Source organism: Entelurus aequoreus, linkage group LG14 (assembly GCF_033978785.1).
Source record: "Entelurus aequoreus isolate RoL-2023_Sb linkage group LG14, RoL_Eaeq_v1.1, whole genome shotgun sequence".
Classification (NCBI taxonomy): domain Eukaryota; kingdom Metazoa; phylum Chordata; class Actinopteri; order Syngnathiformes; family Syngnathidae; genus Entelurus; species Entelurus aequoreus.
In genome coordinates this window covers 61,173,415-61,193,414 of record NC_084744.1, presented here as the reverse complement: position 1 = coordinate 61,193,414, position 20,000 = coordinate 61,173,415, and the positions used below count along the sequence as shown (strand labels likewise).

The window sequence follows — 20,000 nt, the reverse complement described above, 5'->3', positions numbered from 1 at the left end:
GGTTAGGTACTATGATGGTTAGGTACTATGGTGGTTAGGTGCTATGATGGTTAGGTGCTATGATGTTTGGTACTATGATGGTTAGGTACTATGGTGGTTAGGTACTATGATGGTTAGGTACTATGGTGGTTAGGTGCTATGATGGTTAGGTACTATGGTAGTTAGGTGCTATGATGGTAAGGTACTATGGTGGTTAGGTACTATGGTGGTTAGGTACTATGGTGGCTAGGTACTATGATGGTTAGGTACTATGGTGGTTAGGTACTATGGTGGTTAGGTACTATGGTGGTTAGGTACTATGGTGGTTAGGTGCTATGATGGTTAGGTGCTATGATGTTTGGTACTATGATGGTTAGGTACTATGGTGGTTAGGTACTATGATGGTTAGGTACTATGGTGGTTAGGTGCTATGATGGTTAGGTACTATGGTAGTTAGGTGCTATGATGGTAAGGTACTATGGTGGTTAGGTACTATGGTGGTTAGGTACTATGGTGGCTAGGTACTATGATGGTTAGGTACTATGGTGGCTAGGTACTATGGTGGTTAGGTACTATGATAGTTAGGTACTATGATGGTTAGGTACTATGGTGGTTAGGTACTATGATGGTTAGGTACTATGGTGGTTAGGTACTATGGTGGTTAGGTACTATGATAGTTAGGTACTATGATGGTTAGGTACTATGGTGGTTAGGTACTATGGTGGTTAGGTGCTATGATGGTTAGGTACTATGGTGGTTAGGTACTGTGGTAGTTAGGTGCTATGATGGTTAGGTACTCTGGTAGTTAGGTGCTATGATGGTTAGGTACTATGATGGTTAGGTACTATGGTGGTTAGGTACTATGGTGGTTAGGTACTATGGTAGTTAGGTGCTATGATGGTTAGGTACTATGGTGTTTAGGTGCTATGATGGTTAGGTCCTATGGTGGTTAGGCACTATGATGGTTAGGTACTATGGTAGTTAGATACTATGGTGGTTAGGTACTATGGTAGTTAGGTGCTATGATGGTTAGGTACTATGGTGTTTAGGTGCTATGATGGTTAGGTCCTATGGTGGTTAGGCACTATGATGGTTAGGTACTATGGTAGTTAGATACTATGGTGGTTAGGTACTATGGTGGTTAGGTGCTATGATGGTTAGGTACTATGGTAGTTAGGTGCTATGATGGTAAGGTACTATGGTGGTTAGGTACTATGATGGTTAGGTACTATGGTGGTTAGGTGCTATGATGGTTAGGTACTATGGTAGTTAGGTGCTATGATGGTAAGGTACTATGGTGGTTAGGTACTATGGTGGTTAGGTACTATGGTGGCTAGGTACTATGATGGTTAGGTACTATGGTGGTTAGGTACTATGGTGGTTAGGTACTATGGTGGTTAGGTACTATGATGGTTAGGTACTATGGTGGTTAGGTACTATGGTGGTTAGGTGCTATGATGGTTAGGTGCTATGATGTTTGGTACTATGATGGTTAGGTACTATGGTGGTTAGGTACTATGATGGTTAGGTACTATGGTGGTTAGGTGCTATGATGGTTAGGTACTATGGTAGTTAGGTGCTATGATGGTAAGGTACTATGGTGGTTAGGTACTATGGTGGTTAGGTACTATGGTGGCTAGGTACTATGATGGTTAGGTACTATGGTGGCTAGGTACTATGGTGGTTAGGTACTATGATAGTTAGGTACTATGATGGTTAGGTACTATGGTGGTTAGGTACTATGATGGTTAGGTACTATGGTGGTTAGGTACTATGGTGGTTAGGTACTATGATAGTTAGGTACTATGATGGTTAGGTACTATGGTGGTTAGGTACTATGGTGGTTAGGTGCTATGATGGTTAGGTACTATGGTGGTTAGGTACTGTGGTAGTTAGGTGCTATGATGGTTAGGTACTCTGGTAGTTAGGTGCTATGATGGTTAGGTACTATGATGGTTAGGTACTATGGTGGTTAGGTACTATGGTGGTTAGGTACTATGGTAGTTAGGTGCTATGATGGTTAGGTACTATGGTGTTTAGGTGCTATGATGGTTAGGTCCTATGGTGGTTAGGCACTATGATGGTTAGGTACTATGGTAGTTAGATACTATGGTGGTTAGGTACTATGGTAGTTAGGTGCTATGATGGTTAGGTACTATGGTGTTTAGGTGCTATGATGGTTAGGTCCTATGGTGGTTAGGCACTATGATGGTTAGGTACTATGGTAGTTAGATACTATGGTGGTTAGGTACTATGGTAGTTAGGTGCTATGATGGTTAGGTACTATGGTGTTTAGGTGCTATGATGGTTAGGTCCTATGGTGGTTAGGCACTATGATGGTTAGGTACTATGGTAGTTAGGTACTATGGTGGTTAGGTACTATGGTAGTTAGGTGCTATGATGGTTAGGTACTATGGTGGTTAGGTACTATGGTGGTTAGGTACTATGGTGTTTAGGTACTAAGCAAAGGGTTGAACACAATTTTTGGATCCATTTCCATATTTCCAAGCCATGTTTATGATCTAAAGACAACTTTAGTGTGGATGCAGAAAACACAACAAATACAAGTAAATATATTGATGTCTATTTAGAGACCCTTGCTCTTGAAGACTAACAAATCTATTCAGACTTTGTATTTACATCCAAAAACTGTTTTGCTCCTTCAGAGAGACGAGGCGAGGATGAGAAAAGATGCGAGACTCTCCGCTAATTACTGTTGTCCTTTTAACCACTCTCTTCTTTTGTCCTTTTAACCACTCTCTTCTTTTGTCCTTTTAACCACTCTCTTCTGTTGTCCTTTTAACCACTCTCTTCTTTTGTCCTTTTAACCACTCTCTTCTGTTGTCCTTTTAACCACACTCTTCTTTTGTCCTTTTAACCACTCTCTTCTGTTGTCCTTTTAACCACTCTCTTCTGTTGTCCTTTTAACCACTCTCTTCTGTTGTCCTTTTAACCACTCTCTTCTTTTGTCCTTTTAACAACTCTCTTCTGTTGTCCTTTTAACCACTCTCTTCTTTTGTCCTTTTAACCACTCTCTTCTGTTGTCCTTTTAACCACTCTCTTCTTTTGTCCATTTTAACCACTCTCTTCTGTTGTCCTTTTAACCACTCTCTTCTTTTGTCCTTTTAACCACTCTCTTCTGTTGTCCTTTTAACCACTCTCTTCTTTTGTCCTTTTAACCACTCTCTTCTTTTGTCCTTTTAACCACTCTCTTCTGTTGTCCTTTTAACCACTCTCTTCTGTTGTCCTTTTAACCACTCTCTTCTTTTGTCCTTTTAACCACTCTCTTCTGTTGTCCTTTTAACCACTCTCTTCTGTTGTCCTTTTAACCACTCTCTTCTGTTGTCCTTTTAACTACTCTCTTCTGTTGTCCTTTTAACCACTCTCTTCTGTTGTCCTTTTAACCACTCTCTTCTGTTGTCCTTTTAACTACTCTCTTCTGTTGTCCTTTTAACCACTCTCTTCTGTTGTCCTTTTAACCACTCTCTTCTGTTGTCCTTTTAACCACTCTCTTCTTTTGTCCTTTTAACCACTCTCTTCTGTTGTCCTTTTAACCACTCTCTTCTGTTGTCCTTTTAACCACTCTCTTCTGTTGTCCTTTTAACCACTCTCTTCTTTTGTCCTTTGAACCACTCTCTTCTGTTGTCCTTTTAACCACTCTCTTCTGTTGTCCTTTTAACCACTCTCTTCTGTTGTCCTTTTAACCACTCTCTTCTGTTGTCCTTTTAACTACTCTCTTCTGTTGTCCTTTTAACCACTCTCTTCTTTTGTCCTTTTAACCACTCTCTTCTGTTGTCCTTTTAACTACTCTCTTCTGTTGTCCTTTTAACCACTCTCTTCTGTTGTCCTTTTAACCACTCTCTTCTCACTCCTGCATTGATCTCAGCCTTTTGCAATCCCAGCCGGCCAGAGTCCGATGTGAGCAGGAACTTAGACACAATCACAATTATGCCCATAAGGACAACAAAGCCAAGGTCAACTGCGGCTGATTTGATTATTTGCGTGCTAGTCAGAAAGTGTTGACCCAAGGACAAGGAGGGACACTTTCTGATGACATCATTCATGAACTTAAAGATACTTTTGGTCTTATCAGTCACAGCTGCTGTGTCCAAATGTATGCGCATGTTAATGAGATGATACATCTGCATAACCTTGGATCAACAACACCCGGCCCACACAAAACAAACGCTGATCTTTTTTGATAGCATTTGCAGATTTTTATTTATTTTTTAATCAGAGTTGATTCATCAAAAATTGTTTATAGAAACCATTGTTCTCACACTTGCGGCCCTTGGGTCATTTGGGAAACCGCAAGCAATTATTTTGCAGTCCGCAAGCGCATATTCTGCATACTGCAGGCCCATATTTTGCATATAACAGGCCCATACTTTGCATTCTGCAGGTCCATATGTTGCGTACCACAGGCCCATGTTTTCCAGCATGCACAGGCCCATGTTTTCCAGCATGCAAGCCCATATTTTGCATTCTGCAGGCCCATGCGTTGCATACCACAGGCCCATGTTTTCCAGCATGCAAGCCTGTATTTTGCACCCAGCAGGCACATATTGTGCATACTGCAGGCCAATTTTTGCATTCTGCTGGCCCATATTTTGCATATCGCAGGCCCATATATAATCCAGCATGCAGGCCCATACTTTGCATACCGCATGCCCATATTTCGCACTCCGCAGGCCTATATTCGCCAGCATGCAGGCCCATAATTTGCATACCGCATGCCCATAATTTGCATTCTGCAGGCCCATATTGTGCATAACGCGGGCCCATATTTTCCAGCATACAGGCCCATATTTTGCATTCAGCAGGCCCATATTTTGCAGACCGCAAGCCCACATTTAGTTTGCACTCAGCAGGCACATATTTTGCATACTGCAGTACCATTTTTGCATTCTGCAGGCCCATATATTCCAGCATGCAGGCCCATATTTTACATACCGCATGTCCATAATTCGCACTCCGCAGGCCTATATTCTCCAGCATGCAGGCCCATATTTTACATACCGCATGCCCATAATTTGCATTCTGCAGGCCCATATTGTGCATAACGCAGGTCCATATTTTGCAGCCCGCAGGCCCACATTCTCCAGCAGGCCGGCCTGTATTTTGCATCCAGCAGGCACATATTGTGCAGACCGCGGGCCCATTTTTGCATTCTGCGGGCCCATATTTTGCATATCGCAGGCCCATGTATTCCAGCATGCAGGCCCATGTTTTGCATACCACATGCTCATAATTCGCAATCCGTAGACCTACATTCTCCAGAATGCAGGCCCATAATTTGCATACCGCATGCCCATAATTTGCATTCTGCAGGCCCATATTGTGCATAACGCAGGCCCTTATTTTCCAGCATACAGGCTCATATTTTGCATTCAGCAGGCCCATATTTTGCAGACCACAGGCCCACATTCTCCAGCAGGCAGGCCTATATTTTGCACTCAGCAGGCACATATTTTGCATACCACAGGCCCATTTTTGCATTCTGCAAGCCCGTATATTCCAGCATGCAGGCCCATATTTTACATACCGCATGTCCATAATTCGCACTCCGCAGGCCTATATTATCCAGCATGCAGTCCCATAATTTGCCTTCCGCATGCCCATATTTTGCATTCTGCAGGCCCATATTGTGGATAACGCAGGTCCATATTTTGCAGCCCGCAGGCCCACATTCTCCAGCAGGCCGGCCTGTATTTTGCATTCAGCAGGCACATATTGTGCAGACCGCGGGCCCATTTTTGCATTCTGCGGGCCCATATTTTGCATATCGCAGGCCCATGTATTCCAGCATGCAGGCCCATGTTTTGCATACCGCATGCTCATAATTCGCAATCCGTAGACCTACATTCTCCAGAATGCAGGCCCATAATTTGCATACCGCATGCCCATATTTTGCATTCTGCAGGCCCATATTGTGCATAACGCAGGCCCTTATTTTCCAGCATACAGGCTCATATTTTGCATTCAGCAGGCCCATATTTTGCAGACCACAGGCCCACATTCTCCAGCAGGCAGGCCTGTATTTTGCACTCAGCAGGCACATATTTTGCATACCACAGGCCCATTTTTGCATTCTGCGGGCCCATATTTTGCATATCGCAGTCCCATATATTCCAGCATGCAGGCCCATATTTTACATACCGCATGCCCACAATTTGCACTCCGCAGGCCTATATTCTCCAGCATGCAGGCCCATAATTTGCATACCGCATGCTCATAATTTGCATTCTGCAGGCCCATATTGTGCATAACGCAGGCCCATATTTTCCAGCATGCAGGCCCATATTTTGCATTCACCAGGCCTATATTGTGCAGACCGCAGGCCCATAGTAGTGGACTGCAGGCCCATATTTTGTGGCCCTCTCCTTAAACATAAGCTTTTGTGTAAGAGGGAAACATCAAAGAACACAAAGAACATTCAGTGTCCAGTCCGCATGGATAAGCGAGGATACATCCAAGGAGACCGAGGTGTCCGATACCTCGGTCTTCTTGGACGTAAGCAAGCAGAAGTGTCTCTGATCATCCTTAGGGTAACTCAGCAGTGGCAACATGTAAAAATGTTTATAAAAGTAACATTTCTAATGACCTATCATAGCTTAGGATCATCATTCAGAAGACAAAGATGCATGAGTCAATACTTTGTCCAGCCCAGCCACACCCCAACTCTCCCGCCCGCGGCCCACAGATAAATTGAGTTTTCAGCCCCGTTGCCTTAAGCCTACTTTTCTCTCTTCTTCCGCAGGTGTTTTATGGAACCTCTCATCGTGTGACGCCCTGAAGATGCCTATCATCCAGGATGCCCTGGCGGTTCTGACTAATGCTGTGATCATCCCCCACTCGGGGTGGGACACTTCCCCCCACACACAAGAGGACCGCAAATTACATCTCCACTCCTCCCAGGTCCTCCGCAATGCCACCGGCTGCCTCCGGTCAGTGTCTCTACCTCCATGTCCTGTTCTACTGTAACTAAGTACTTTATAGGTCCCTGGGAAATGTCCTCTTCTACAGTTATTGGCATGTCAGAGTTTGGGGGTGTCTGCAGAACTGTGTCCCGACCCTGATCAGTTGGTGGTACGGTGCCTATACTCAAGGGGAACAGTTAGTCATTAGTCTGCACAACTCTGTCCGGACCCTGATCAGTTGGTGTTACGGTGCTTATGCTCAAGGGGAGCAGTTAGTCATTAGTCTGCACAACTCTGTTCGGACCCTGATCAGTTGGTGGTACGGTGCCTATGCTCAAGGGGAACAGTTAGTCATTAGTCTGGACAACTGTGTCCCGACCCTGATCAGTTGTTGGTACGGTGCCTATGCTCAAGGGGAATAGTTAGTCGTTAGTCTGCACAACTGTGTCCCGACCCTGATCAGTCGGTGGTACGGTGCCTGTGCTCAAGGGGAACTGTTAAGTCATTAGTCTGCACAACTGTGTCCCGACCCTGATCAGTTGGTGGTACGGTGCCAATGCTCAAGGGGAACAGTTAGTCATTAGTCTGCACAACTGTGTCCCGACCCTGATCAGTCGGTGGTACGGTGCCTATGCTCAAGGGGAACTGTTAAGTCATTAGTCTGCACAACTGTGTCCCGACCCTGATCAGTCGGTGGTACGGTGCCTATGCTCAAGGGGAACTGTTAAGTCATTAGTCTGCACAACTCTGTCCGGACCCTGATCAGTTGGTGTTACGGTGCTTATGCTCAAGGGGAGCAGTTAGTCATTAGTCTGCACAACTCTGTTCGGACCCTGATCAGTTGGTGGTACGGTGCCTATGCTCAAGGGGAACAGTTAGTCATTAGTCTGGACAACTGTGTCCCGACCCTGATCAGTTGTTGGTACGGTGCCTATGCTCAAGGGGAATAGTTAGTCGTTAGTCTGCACAACTGTGTCCCGACCCTGATCAGTCGGTGGTACGGTGCCAATGCTCAAGGGGAACAGTTAGTCATTAGTCTGCACAACTGTGTCCCGACCCTGATCAGTTGGTGGTACGGTGCCAATGCTCAAGGGGAACAGTTAGTCATTAGTCTGCACAACTGTGTCCCGACCCTGATCAGTTGGTGGTACGGTGCCAATGCTCAAGGGGAACAGTTAGTCATTAGTCTGCACAACTGTGTCCCGACCCTGATCAGTCGGTGGTACGGTGCCTATGCTCAAGGGGAACAGTGAATCATTAGTCTGGACAACTGTGTCCCCAACGCTGAGCTGTCGGTGGTACGGTGCCTATGCTCAAGGGGAACAGTTAGTCATTAGTCTGCACAACTGTGTCCCGACTCTGATCAGTTGGTGGTACGGTGCCAATGCTCAAGGGGAACAGTTAGTCATTAGTCTGCACAACTCTGTTCGGACCCTGACCAGTCGGTGGTATGGTGCCTATGCTCAAGGGGAACAGTTAGTCATTAGTCTAGACAACTGTGTCCCGACCCTGAAAGTGTATTACACCCGAGTACTTGTGTGATGTTGTCATTACTGCCACAAGTGGTGTAAAAGTGTATTACACCTGAGTACTTGTGTGATGTTGTCATTACTGCCACAAGTGGTGTAAAAGTGTATTACACCTGAGTACTTGTGTGATGTTGTCATTACTGCCACAAGTGGTGTAAAAGTGTATTACACCTGAGTACTTGTGTGATGTTGTCATTACTGCCACAAGTGGTGTAAAAGTGTATTACACCTGAGTACTTGTGTGATGTTGTCATTACTGCCACAAGTGGTGTAAAAGTGTATTACACCTGAGTGCTTGTGTGATGTTGTCATTACTGCCACAAGTGGTGGGAAAGTGTATTACAACTGGCCCTCAAAGAGGAACTCGCGGCCCTATGGTTAAGAAACACTATTAAAGTACATGGAAAAACGGTACAAAAGTATTTTTTTACGGTAAAAAACTGGCATTTTTACAGTGTACATATATATATATATATATATATATAATTTTTTTATTTATTTTTTTTATCAAAAAAATGCTTGATAATATAATATCTAGTTGCATTATTAGATGATAAGGAAGGTTAAAAGATACGCCGTTGCATGTATTTTTTTTAATGTCAAAATGAGAAGTACAAATACTGCCAGTCAGGAAAGATGAAGTACTTTATCAGTACATTTATTATTATTTATTTATGATTATTTCTAGGCTTTCGCCTTAAATTTGGCCTGTGATGTTTGTCAATTGAATAGTGTTTGAAGACAAAACACACGTCGGACATCTTTGTTTTTGTGTGTTCACTAACAAAGTGTGTGTGCTTGTGTGTGTGTGTGTGTGTGTGTGTGTGTGTGTGTGTGTGTGTGTGTGTGTGTGTGTGTGTGTGTGTGTGTGTGTGTGTGTGTGTGTGTGTGTGTGTGTGTGTGTGTGTGTGTGTGTGTGTGTGTGTGTGTGTGTTAGCAATGTGAGTTCTGCAGGGGAGGAGGCCCGCAGGAGAATGCGAGAGTGTGAGGGTCTGACAGACGCTTTTCTCTACGTCATCCAGACCGCCCTGGGAAGCAGTGAGATTGACAGCAAGGTAGTGCACACACACACACACACACACACACACACACACACACACACACACACACACACACACATTCTGAATACCAACAAACACACCAAGGCAATGGAAATCAACAATCCCTGTTAGCATGTTAGCATATGAACTTGACATCAAATAGAAGGAGGCAACATCACACAGCAAACAACACACAACCACAGTAAAATGAACTTGACATCAAATAGGAGGAGGCAACATCACACAGCAAACAATACACAACCACAGTAAAATGAACTTGATATCAAATAGAAGGAGGCAACATCACACAGCAAACAACTCACAACCACAGTAAAATGAACTTGATATCAAATAAAAGGAGGCAACATCACACAGCAAACAACACACAACCACAGTAAAATGAACTTGACGTCAAATAGGAGGAGGCAACATCACACAGCAAACAATGCACAACCAAAGTAAAATGAACTTGATATCAAATAGAAGGAGGCAACATCACACAGCAAACAACACACAACCACAGTAAAATGAACTTGATGTCAAATAGAAGGAGGCAACATCACACAGCAAACAACACACAACCACAGTAAAATGAACTTGATATCAAATAGAAGGAGGCAACATCACACAGCAAACAACTCACAACCACAGTAAAATGAACTTGATATAAAATAGAAGGAGGCAACATCACACAGCAAACAACACACAACCACAGTAAAATGAACTTGACGTCAAATAGGAGGAGGCAACATCACACAGCAAACAATGCACAACCACAGTAAAATGAACTTGATGTCAAATAGAAGGAGGCAACATCACACAGCAAACAACACACAACCACAGTAAAATGAACTGGATATCAAATAGAAGGAGGCAACATCACACAGCAAACAATTCACAACCACAGTAAAATGAACTTGATATAAAATAGAAGGAGGCAACATCACACAGCAAACAACACACAACCACAGTAAAATGAACTTGACGTCAAATAGGAGGAGGCAACATCACACAGCAAACAATGCACAACCACAGTAAAATGAACTTGATATCAAATAGAAGGAGGCAACATCACACAGCAAACAACACACAACCACAGTAAAATGAACTTGATGTCAAATAGAAGGAGGCAACATCACACAGCAAACAACACACAACCACAGTAAAATGAACTTGATATCAAATAGAAGGAGGCAACATCACACAGCAAACAACTCACAACCACAGTAAAATGAACTTGATATAAAATAGAAGGAGGCAACATCACACAGCAAACAACACACAACCACAGTAAAATGAACTTGATATCAAATAGAAGGAGGCAACATCACACAGCAAACAACTCACAACCACAGTAAAATGAACTTGATGTCAAATAGAAGGAGGCAACATCACACAGCAAACAACACACAACCACAGTAAAATGAACTTGATGTCAAATAGAAGGAGGCAACATCACACAGCAAACAACACACAACCACAGTAAAATGAACTTGATGTCAAATAGAAGGAGGCAACATCACACAGCAAACAACACACAACAAGTACACACTACTACTACGTGGGAGTAGCAACAACCAGGAGACCACCGCTGGTCGTCCTCCTGAGTGACACCTCCTTCCTGCCTCCAGACGGTGGAGAACTGCGTGTGCATCCTGAGGAACTTGTCCTACCGCCTGGCCGCAGAGACCTCCCACAACCAGCAGGGCGGCTCCGAGGAGCTGGACGGCCTCTTGTGCGACACGGGCGGGAAGGACGCGGAGAGTTCCGGGTGCTGGGGCAAGAAGAAGAAGAAGAAGAAGGGACACGACCAGGTGAGTGACGGAAATGGCGCGAAAATGAGGTTATTTGAAGGTGTGGCGTAATCTGGGCGATGAAACCACATCGATACATATCGTGGTATGCACGTAATCGATACCAATAAATAATGCGTCTTTATTAGATGGTGCCGAGGGTCTGAACCCGTGAGTTTTAGGTGTAACGGGGGAAAAAAATGAGCCACAAGTAGCATGTTTACATAAAAATGCTAACACATAGCATGTGTGCTAACGATAGCGTGATAACAGTCATACAAAGTTGTATGACCCTAGGGCAGGGGTCACCAACCTTTTTGAAAGCAAGAGCTACTTCTTGGGTAGTGATTAATGCGAAGGGCTACCAGTTTGATACACACTTCAATAAATTGCCAGAAATAGCCAATTTGCTCAATTGACCTTTAACTCTATGTTATTATTAATAATTAATGATATTTACACTTAATTGAACGGTTATAAAAGAGGAGAAAACACCAAAAAAATGACAATTACATTTTGAAACATAGTTTATCTTCAATTTCGACTCTTTAAAATTCAAAATTCAACCGAAAAAAAGAAGAGAAAAACTAGCTAATTCGAATCTTTTTGAAAAAAAATTTAAAAAAGAATTTATGGAACATCATTAGTAATTTTTCCTGATTAAGATTAATTTTAGAATTTTGATGACATGTTTTAAATAGGTTAAAATCCAATCTACATTTTTTTTTAGAATATATAACAAATTGGACCAAGCTATATTTCTAACAAAGACAAATCATTATTTCTTCTAGATTTTCCAGAACAAAAATTTTAAAAGAAATTCAAAAGACTTTGAAATAAGATTTAAATTTGATTCTACAGATTTTCTAGATTTGCCAGAATATTTTTTTTTTTATTTTAATCATAACAAGTTTGAAGAAATATTTCACAAATATTCTTCGTCGAAAAAACAGAAGCTAAAATGAAGAATTAAATTAAAATGTATTTATTATTCTTTACAATTAAAAAAAATACATTTACTTGAACATTGATTTAAATTGTCAGGAAAGAAGAGGAAGGAATTTAAAAGGTAAAAAGGTATATGTGTGTAAAAATCCTAAAATCATTTTTAAGGTTGTATTTTTTCTCTAAAATTGTCTTTCTGAAAGTTATAAGAAGCAAAGTAAAAAAAATTATGAATTTATTTAAACAAGTGAAGACCAAGTCTTTAAAATATTTTCTTGGATTTTGAAATTCTATTTGAGTTTTGTCTCTCTTAGAATTAAAAATGTCGGGCAAAGCGAGACCAGCTTGCTAGTAAATAAATAAAATTTAAAAAATAGAGGCAGCTCACTGGTAAGTGCTGCTATTTGAGCTATTTTTAGAACAGGCCAGCGGGCTACTCATCTGGTCCTTACGGGCTACCTGGTGCCCGCGGGCACCGCGTTGGTGACCCCTGCTCTAAGGTGTATGGCTGCGGAAATAGAAAAAAAAAAGTGTAAAATTAGATGAAAAAGTTAGCAAGCCTAAGTTAGCATGCTAGCATGCTATCGTTTGCATGCTACCAGCTAGCAAGTGTCACATACCAAGTGATTTGACTCTGGGCTGAACGGTGTTGACATTTCCTTTCTGCCTTGATAGCTGAGGGATTATAATCACAAGAATGTTACATTTACGATAAAATGTATAATTCTCCTGCTCCTAATTTCCCTAGGTCATAAAAAATGTCAATAATTATCTATATAATCATACTTACAAAAATTCCATTCTATAGGTAAATAAGAATAACATGGCAAATGAATGTTACACAGCCGTTATTTGCTAGCACTAAACCTGCATTAGATAGTTCTTCTCAGGTTTCTCTATGTTTACATTTTCACACTATTTTCTTACACTTTATGAAGCATTTATTACATATTCCTTATTTTTATGAGCTTATTGTTAAGTGTTGAATGTGATTTGACTATTTTGTTTACATTGTTTTCCATGCTTGTGTTGACATTTCCTTTCTGTCCTGATAGTTGAGGGATCATAATCACAGGAATGTTACATTTACGATAAAATATATTATTCTCCTGCTCCTAATTTCCCTAGGTCATAAAAAATGTCAATAATTATCTATATACATTTTTTTTACAGTAATTACTGCATAACAAAAATTCATTTCCATAGTTAAATGAGAATAAGAGGGCAAATTAATGTTACACAGCCGTTATTTGCTAGCACTAAACCTGCATTAGATAGTTCTTCTTAGGTTTCTCTATGTTTACATTTTCACACTTTTTTTTTTTACACTTTATGAAGCATTTCTTACATATTCCTTATTTTTAAGTGTTAATGTGATTTGACTATTTTATTGACATAGTTTGTTTTCCATGCTTGTGTTGACATTTCCTTTCTGCCTTGATAGCTGAGGAAGGTCACATTTGAATTAAAATGATTTACATTTAATATACTTTTACCCCCTAGTAGGGATGATGTTTGATAAGAAATTATCGAGTTCGAGTCTATTATCGAATCCTCTTATCGAACCGATTCCTTATCGATTCTCTTATGGAGTCCAGATAGGTTGTTGTATATGGAAAAAAAACACACAATATTTGGTTTAACAAAAGCTCACTTTTATTATATAAGAAAACAATTTAATCTAAAAAATAAATAAATATTGACTGTTGCCCCCCTAAAAAAAAAAATTAAAAAAAATATTGACTGTTGTTACCCAAAATATATTAAGTGGGATTTTTCAGAAAAACAAATATATAAGGTAACACAAAAACAAGCTGTCTCTGTGATCACTATAGGTGTATAAATAATACTAGTGTTAAATAAAATCAGTCCCTTGGGCACAAAACTGGAAATAATACAGCTCTCCAAAAAGTGCACTTCTGCTGCTATTGGAACATAACTGTTTGTTATGATGCTTTGACATTTTTGCACTTTATTTCTTTATTGAAAGTAAATTCTATGAAGAGAAAAGTTGTTTGCAAATGTGGTTACAATGCTAAAAAATGAAAAGTTAAAGCTAAAAAAAGAAATACACTTTATTGAGTTAACATTATTTCTTTATAGGGGGAAAGATGTTATGAGCTAGGGCAGGGGTCACCAACGCGGTGCCTGCGGGCACCAGGTAGCCCGTAAGGACCAGATGAGTAGCCCGCCGGCCTGTTCTAAAAATAGCTAAAATAGCAGCACTTACCAGTGAGCTGCATCTATTTTTTAAATTTTATTTATTTACTAGCAAGCTGGTCTCGCTTTGCCCAACATTTTTAATTCTAAGAGAGACAAAACTCAAATAGAATTTGAAAATCCAAGAAAATATTTTAAAGACTTGGGGCCGTACTTATCAAGCTTCTTAGAATTACTCCTAAGAAGTCTGTTAAGAGTTGACTTAAGAGTAAATAAATTCTTGGCTGAAAGCTGCACTTAAAAGTTAGTTATCAAGCGTCTTACTCACATTTTCAGCGAAGTGTAGGACTGAATCTTAAGTGTCACACTCAGAGCTGAATTACGACATTACTATGTGCCGTAAACGCAATTTTAGGTGACGTCATTTCTGTGTCCATAGAAATGACCAATCACGGAAGGGAATCCCTTGTCTAAGAATAAAGAAATATCTTGGAAATATTGAAGTGGACAATGGGAGTGTATATTTTGACAATAAACTACAAAATAATACAAAACAAACTAGTCCCCGCCGGCACTCACGCTACCGCTCCCTCTCTTCTCTCGCCCACACACTCACTGACGTCACTCACCTCACGGCCACACACATACGCTACTGTCATAACATTTTCTTTCCAATTCATTAATTAGGCAACTAATTTGAAACTGGTGTGGGTGGCTCTATATATACTAGCCCACTGCAGACACATGCAGAAATCAACAAGGAATCGAAAAGTATTAAATCTGTGACAAAAATAATATCCGCTCTGTCTAAACGATACCGTTTGATCAGCTGCTCGTCATCAAAAAAAAAAAAACATTGTTCCGTTCCCTGAACGTTGGCGCACGTCTCTCTCGCCTCAGTGCCATCCCCTGCTGGCAACTCCTAACCACTTAAGACACCTCTGAAGGTCTCTTAAATATGGTGGAGAGTAGGAGTGATTCTTAGACTTAAGAACGTTGATAAAAAGCTTTTATTCTTAAGTTTGAGAGTAGGACTAAATTTCGCAAATTCTCAGGACTTAAGTGTAAAATGGCACTCTAAGAAGCTTGATAAGTACGGCCCCTGGTCTTCACTTGTTTAAATAAATTCATTCATTTTTTTACTTTGCTTCTTATAACTTTCAGAAAGACAATTTTAGAGAAAAAATACAACCTTAAAAATGATTTTAGGATTTTTAAACACATATACCTTTTTACCTTTTAAATTCCTTACTTTTCTTTCCTGACAATTTAAATCAATGTTCAAGTAAAAAAAAATGTTTATTGTAAAGAATAATAAATAGATTTTAATTTAATTCTTCATTTTAGCTTCTATTTTTCTGACGAACAATATTTGTGAAATATTTCTTCAAACTTATGATTAAAATTCAAAAAAGTTATTCTGGCAAATCCAGAAAATCTGTAGAATCAAATTTAAATCTTATTTCAAAGTCTTTTGAATTTTTTTTAAAACTTTTGTTCTGGAAAATCTAGAAAAAAATAGTCATTTGTCTTTGTTAGAAATATAGCTCGGTCCAATTTGCTATATACTCTAACAAAGTGTAGATTGGATTTTAACCTATTTAAAACATGTCATCAAAATTCTAAAATTAATCTTAATCAGGAAAAATTACTAATGATGTTCCATAAATTATTTTTTTAAGTTTTTCTCTTCTTTTTTTCGGTTGAATTTTGAATTGTAAAGAGTCGAAATTGAAGATAAACTATGTTTCAAAATGTAATTGTAATTTTTTTCGTGTTTTCTTCTCTTTTAAACCGTTCAATTAAGTGTAAATATCATTAATTATTAATAATAACATAGAGTTAAAGGTAAATTGAGCAAATTGGCTATTTCTGGCAATTTATTTAAGTGTGTATCAAACTGGTAGCCCTTCCCATTAATCACTACCCAAGAAGTAGCTCTTGCTTTCAAAAAGGTTGGTGACCCCTGAGCTAGGGAATATAACAACTACACTACCCAGCATGCAACGGGAGTGACGAGCATGCGCGGTAGCCCCGAAAAGTGTTGTTGCATGTCGTCACCCGTGAAAGTAAACGTCAAGAAGTCAGCCAACACGCCTCGTCTGCATTATTTATAATTAGACAGACAACACATCTACAGTGTGATTTTGTAACGTTTACAAGGAAAGAAAAACAAAAGTTGAAAAAGGGAGATCATGTCATATATGTATGTGCTGCGGTTGCTATAAGAACGTTGCGACAGCTGCCGTAAAGGAGGTGCGTTGTAGGGATGGGCGATACCACACGATACCGATACTTTTTCTTGCATTTTCATCGATACCGATACCAATAATTTCTTATTGGCAATTTTTTTGTCAGTCAAAAATATTATTACTATTGTTATTATTTAAGACAAATCACAAGACAAATACAGACCATTTATACCACATTTACTATGGTCAATATATAATAAAAGTAAAATTAAAATAAATAACATAAATATGAAAAATAAATTAAATATTATATATAATAATAACTATATATTATATATAATAATAATTAAATATTAGGGCTTTCCAATTAACAGTCCAATCCAAATTGCAAGAAGCTGCAGTTATTTTTTAAAGTTTGTGATATAATTAGCAATTAATGAAATAGGCTAATGTTTTCGAAATGTAAGAAATCATGTAACAGATTAAAAGCAAAATCACATTCAATCATATATTCAAGATTTTCTTGGAAAAAAATAAAACTGTAATGCAAAGATGAAGAATCTCCAAATTGTATCTCTTTCTTATCTTGTTTTAAATACTCAAGCAATTTTCAACTAACAGTAAATTCCTTTGTGTGGAAATTATTTGAATTTAGGATAATCATTTAAACAAAAATATTCAGTAAACATTACTAAAAAAAACAAAAAACAATGCCTGTTTTAAGTCAACAATTGGACAACACTGGATATGCCTGCATGGCTGCATCGCTGTCGGCTGGCTGTGTGTGTGTGTGTGTGTGTGTGTGTGTGTGTGTGTGTGTGTGTGTGTGTGTGTGTGTGTGTGTGTGTGTGTGTGTGTGTGTGTGTGTGTGTGTGTGTGTGTGTGTGTGTGTGTGTGTGTGTGTGTGTGTGTGTGTGTGTGTGTGTGTGTTGCACGTTGACGACGCTCATTGGCTGTCTCCTGTCACGTGACTGGGCCAGCTCTATACTCTGCCAGGTACAGGTGTGTCCCAGCACATAGTAAGTTAAGTAAGTCATCAAAAACATCTGAAAGTGATGCTTGCACCCCCACACGCCGTTTTTTGGTTTATATCGATACTTTTTTCAGAAAAGTGATGCCAAATGAGTAGCGTGTGAGTATCGATATATCGATACCACAGGATCGATACGCACATCCCTAGTGCGTTGCTATGTTTCCGGTTGGTGGTAAAAGTGTTGGTCATGTGTTTGTAGTCTGCTCAAATCTCCCAGTAAAGTTATTCATTGGATTATAGCTTTTGTTTTGAACTTTATTACACCTTGGAGCGCTTTTTCCCGTCCATTTTTTTTCCTGCTTTCGCTATCTGCGCCTAATGACTGAGCTACGTGACGTCATTTCTTGTGATGTCCCACGGAGCATTTCTGGTCGGGACGGGATTCGTTCCGAGGGGTTCGAATATAGAACCAACTATTTTTCTTTACTATAGTGGTCTCGATAACGGGTAGCGGTTTTTAAAAAGGGATTCGAGTCCGAGGACTCGGTTCTTTTCTTATCGAACAACCGGGAAAACCGGTTTCGAGTATCATCCCTACCCCCTAGTCCGGGGGTCGGCAACCCGCGGCTCTAGAGCCGCATGCGGCTCTTTAGCGCCGCCCTAGTGGCTCTCTGGAGATTTTTCAAAAATGTATGAAGAATGGAAAAAGATGAGGGGGGGAAAAAAAATCTATTTTTTTGTTTTAGTATGGTTTCTGTTTTTTTGATTGATTGATTGAGACTTTTATTAGTAGGTTGCACAGTGAAGTACATATTCCGTACAATTGACCACTAAATGGTAACACCCGAATAAGTTTTTCAACTTGTTTAAGTCGGGGTCCACTTAAATTGATTCATGATACAGATATATACTATCATATATACTATCATCATAATACAGTCATCACACAAGATAATCACATTGAATTATTTACATTATTTACAATCAGGAGTGTGGAGGGGGGGTGGGGTGGGGGGGGGGGGGGTATGGACATCAAGTAGTGGACATAGAGAGAGAGAGAGAGAGAGAGAGAGAGAGAGAGAGAGAGAGAGAGAGAGAGAGAGAGAGAGAGAGAGAGAGAGATCAGAAGGCATAAGAAAAAGAATCTGCATTTGATTGTTTACATTTGATTATTAGCAATCCGGGGAGGACAAACATGACACAAACCTCCCTAATTGTTATAAATCACACTGTTTATATTAAACATGCTTCACTGATTCGAGTATTTGGCGAGCGCCGTTTTGTCCTACTAATTTTGGCGGTCCTTGAACTCACCGTATAGTTTGTTTACATGTGTAACATTCTCCGACTTTCTAGGACGTGTTTTATGCCACTTCTTTTTCTGTCTCATTTCGTCCACCGCACTTTTAATGTTGTGCGTGAATGCACAAAGGTGAGTTTTGTTGATGTTATTGACTTGTGTGGAGTGCTAATCAGACATATTTGGTCACTGCATGACTGCAAGCTAATCGATGCTAACATGCTATTTAGGCTAGCTGTATGTACATATTGCATCATTATGCCTCATTTGTAGCTATATTTGAGCTCATTTAGTTTCCTTTAAGTCCTCTTAATTCAATGTATATCTCATGACACACTATCTGTATGTAATATGGCTTTTAATTTGTTGCAGCTCCAGACAAATTTGTTTTTGTATTTTTGCTCCAATATGGCTCTTTCAACATTTTGGGTTGCCGACCCCTGCCCTAGTCCTTATTTTGTCATGATAGCAATTATTACCGATATCAAACACAGTTTATTTTTGTTCCGCCTGGTATTTGATGGAACAAACCAAATGTGAGTGTTGATTGAAGATTTAGATCAGGGATGTCAAACGTACGGCCCGAAGGCCGGATCAGGCCCGCGAACAGGTTTTATACGGCCCGCGGGATGAGTTTGCTAAGTATAAAAATTAACCTGAAATTTTTGAATGAAAGAAACAGCTGTTCTAAATGTGTCCACTAGATGTCGCAATAGCAATTATTTATATATTTGTAGATTATGCTACATATGTACAAAATAAACCACATGATGTTAGTACATAAGTCGAGGAAAATGATCAAACTACATAAAGAACATACTGTAATTTGATTTTGAAAAACTTTTTTTTTATCTTGATTGAAAATTAACACCAATGAGTTGACTGATAAACATTATCACATAATTTATTAAAAAATATATAAATAACGACAAATAAATTATTAACCGCAATATGCAAGTGTATAAAAAACAACAACAACAACATTATGATTTGTACATTTTCAGAATGTGCTTGTTCTATTTTTAAACAAATAAAACAATCTGAAGTTGTCTTTATTTTTAAGTTATCGTGCCGTGATTTTACCAGTCCGGCACACTTGGGAGTACATTTTTCTTCATGTGGCCCCCCCTCTAAAATGAGTTTGACACCCCTGATTTCGATGTTTAGAC

At 39.8% G+C, this 20,000-nt stretch overlaps 1 protein-coding gene across 1 annotated transcript in view; it reads left to right on the top strand.

Annotated features, from left to right (window-relative positions):
- ctnnd2b (catenin (cadherin-associated protein), delta 2b) overlaps window positions 1-20,000 on the top strand; it is a 287,545-nt gene that overhangs the window by 239,786 nt on the left and 27,759 nt on the right. Inside the window, 3 exon segments of the mRNA XM_062070403.1 lie at window positions 6,740-6,926; window positions 9,366-9,483; window positions 11,100-11,282. Coding sequence (XP_061926387.1) covers window positions 6,740-6,926; window positions 9,366-9,483; window positions 11,100-11,282 — 488 coding nt within the window.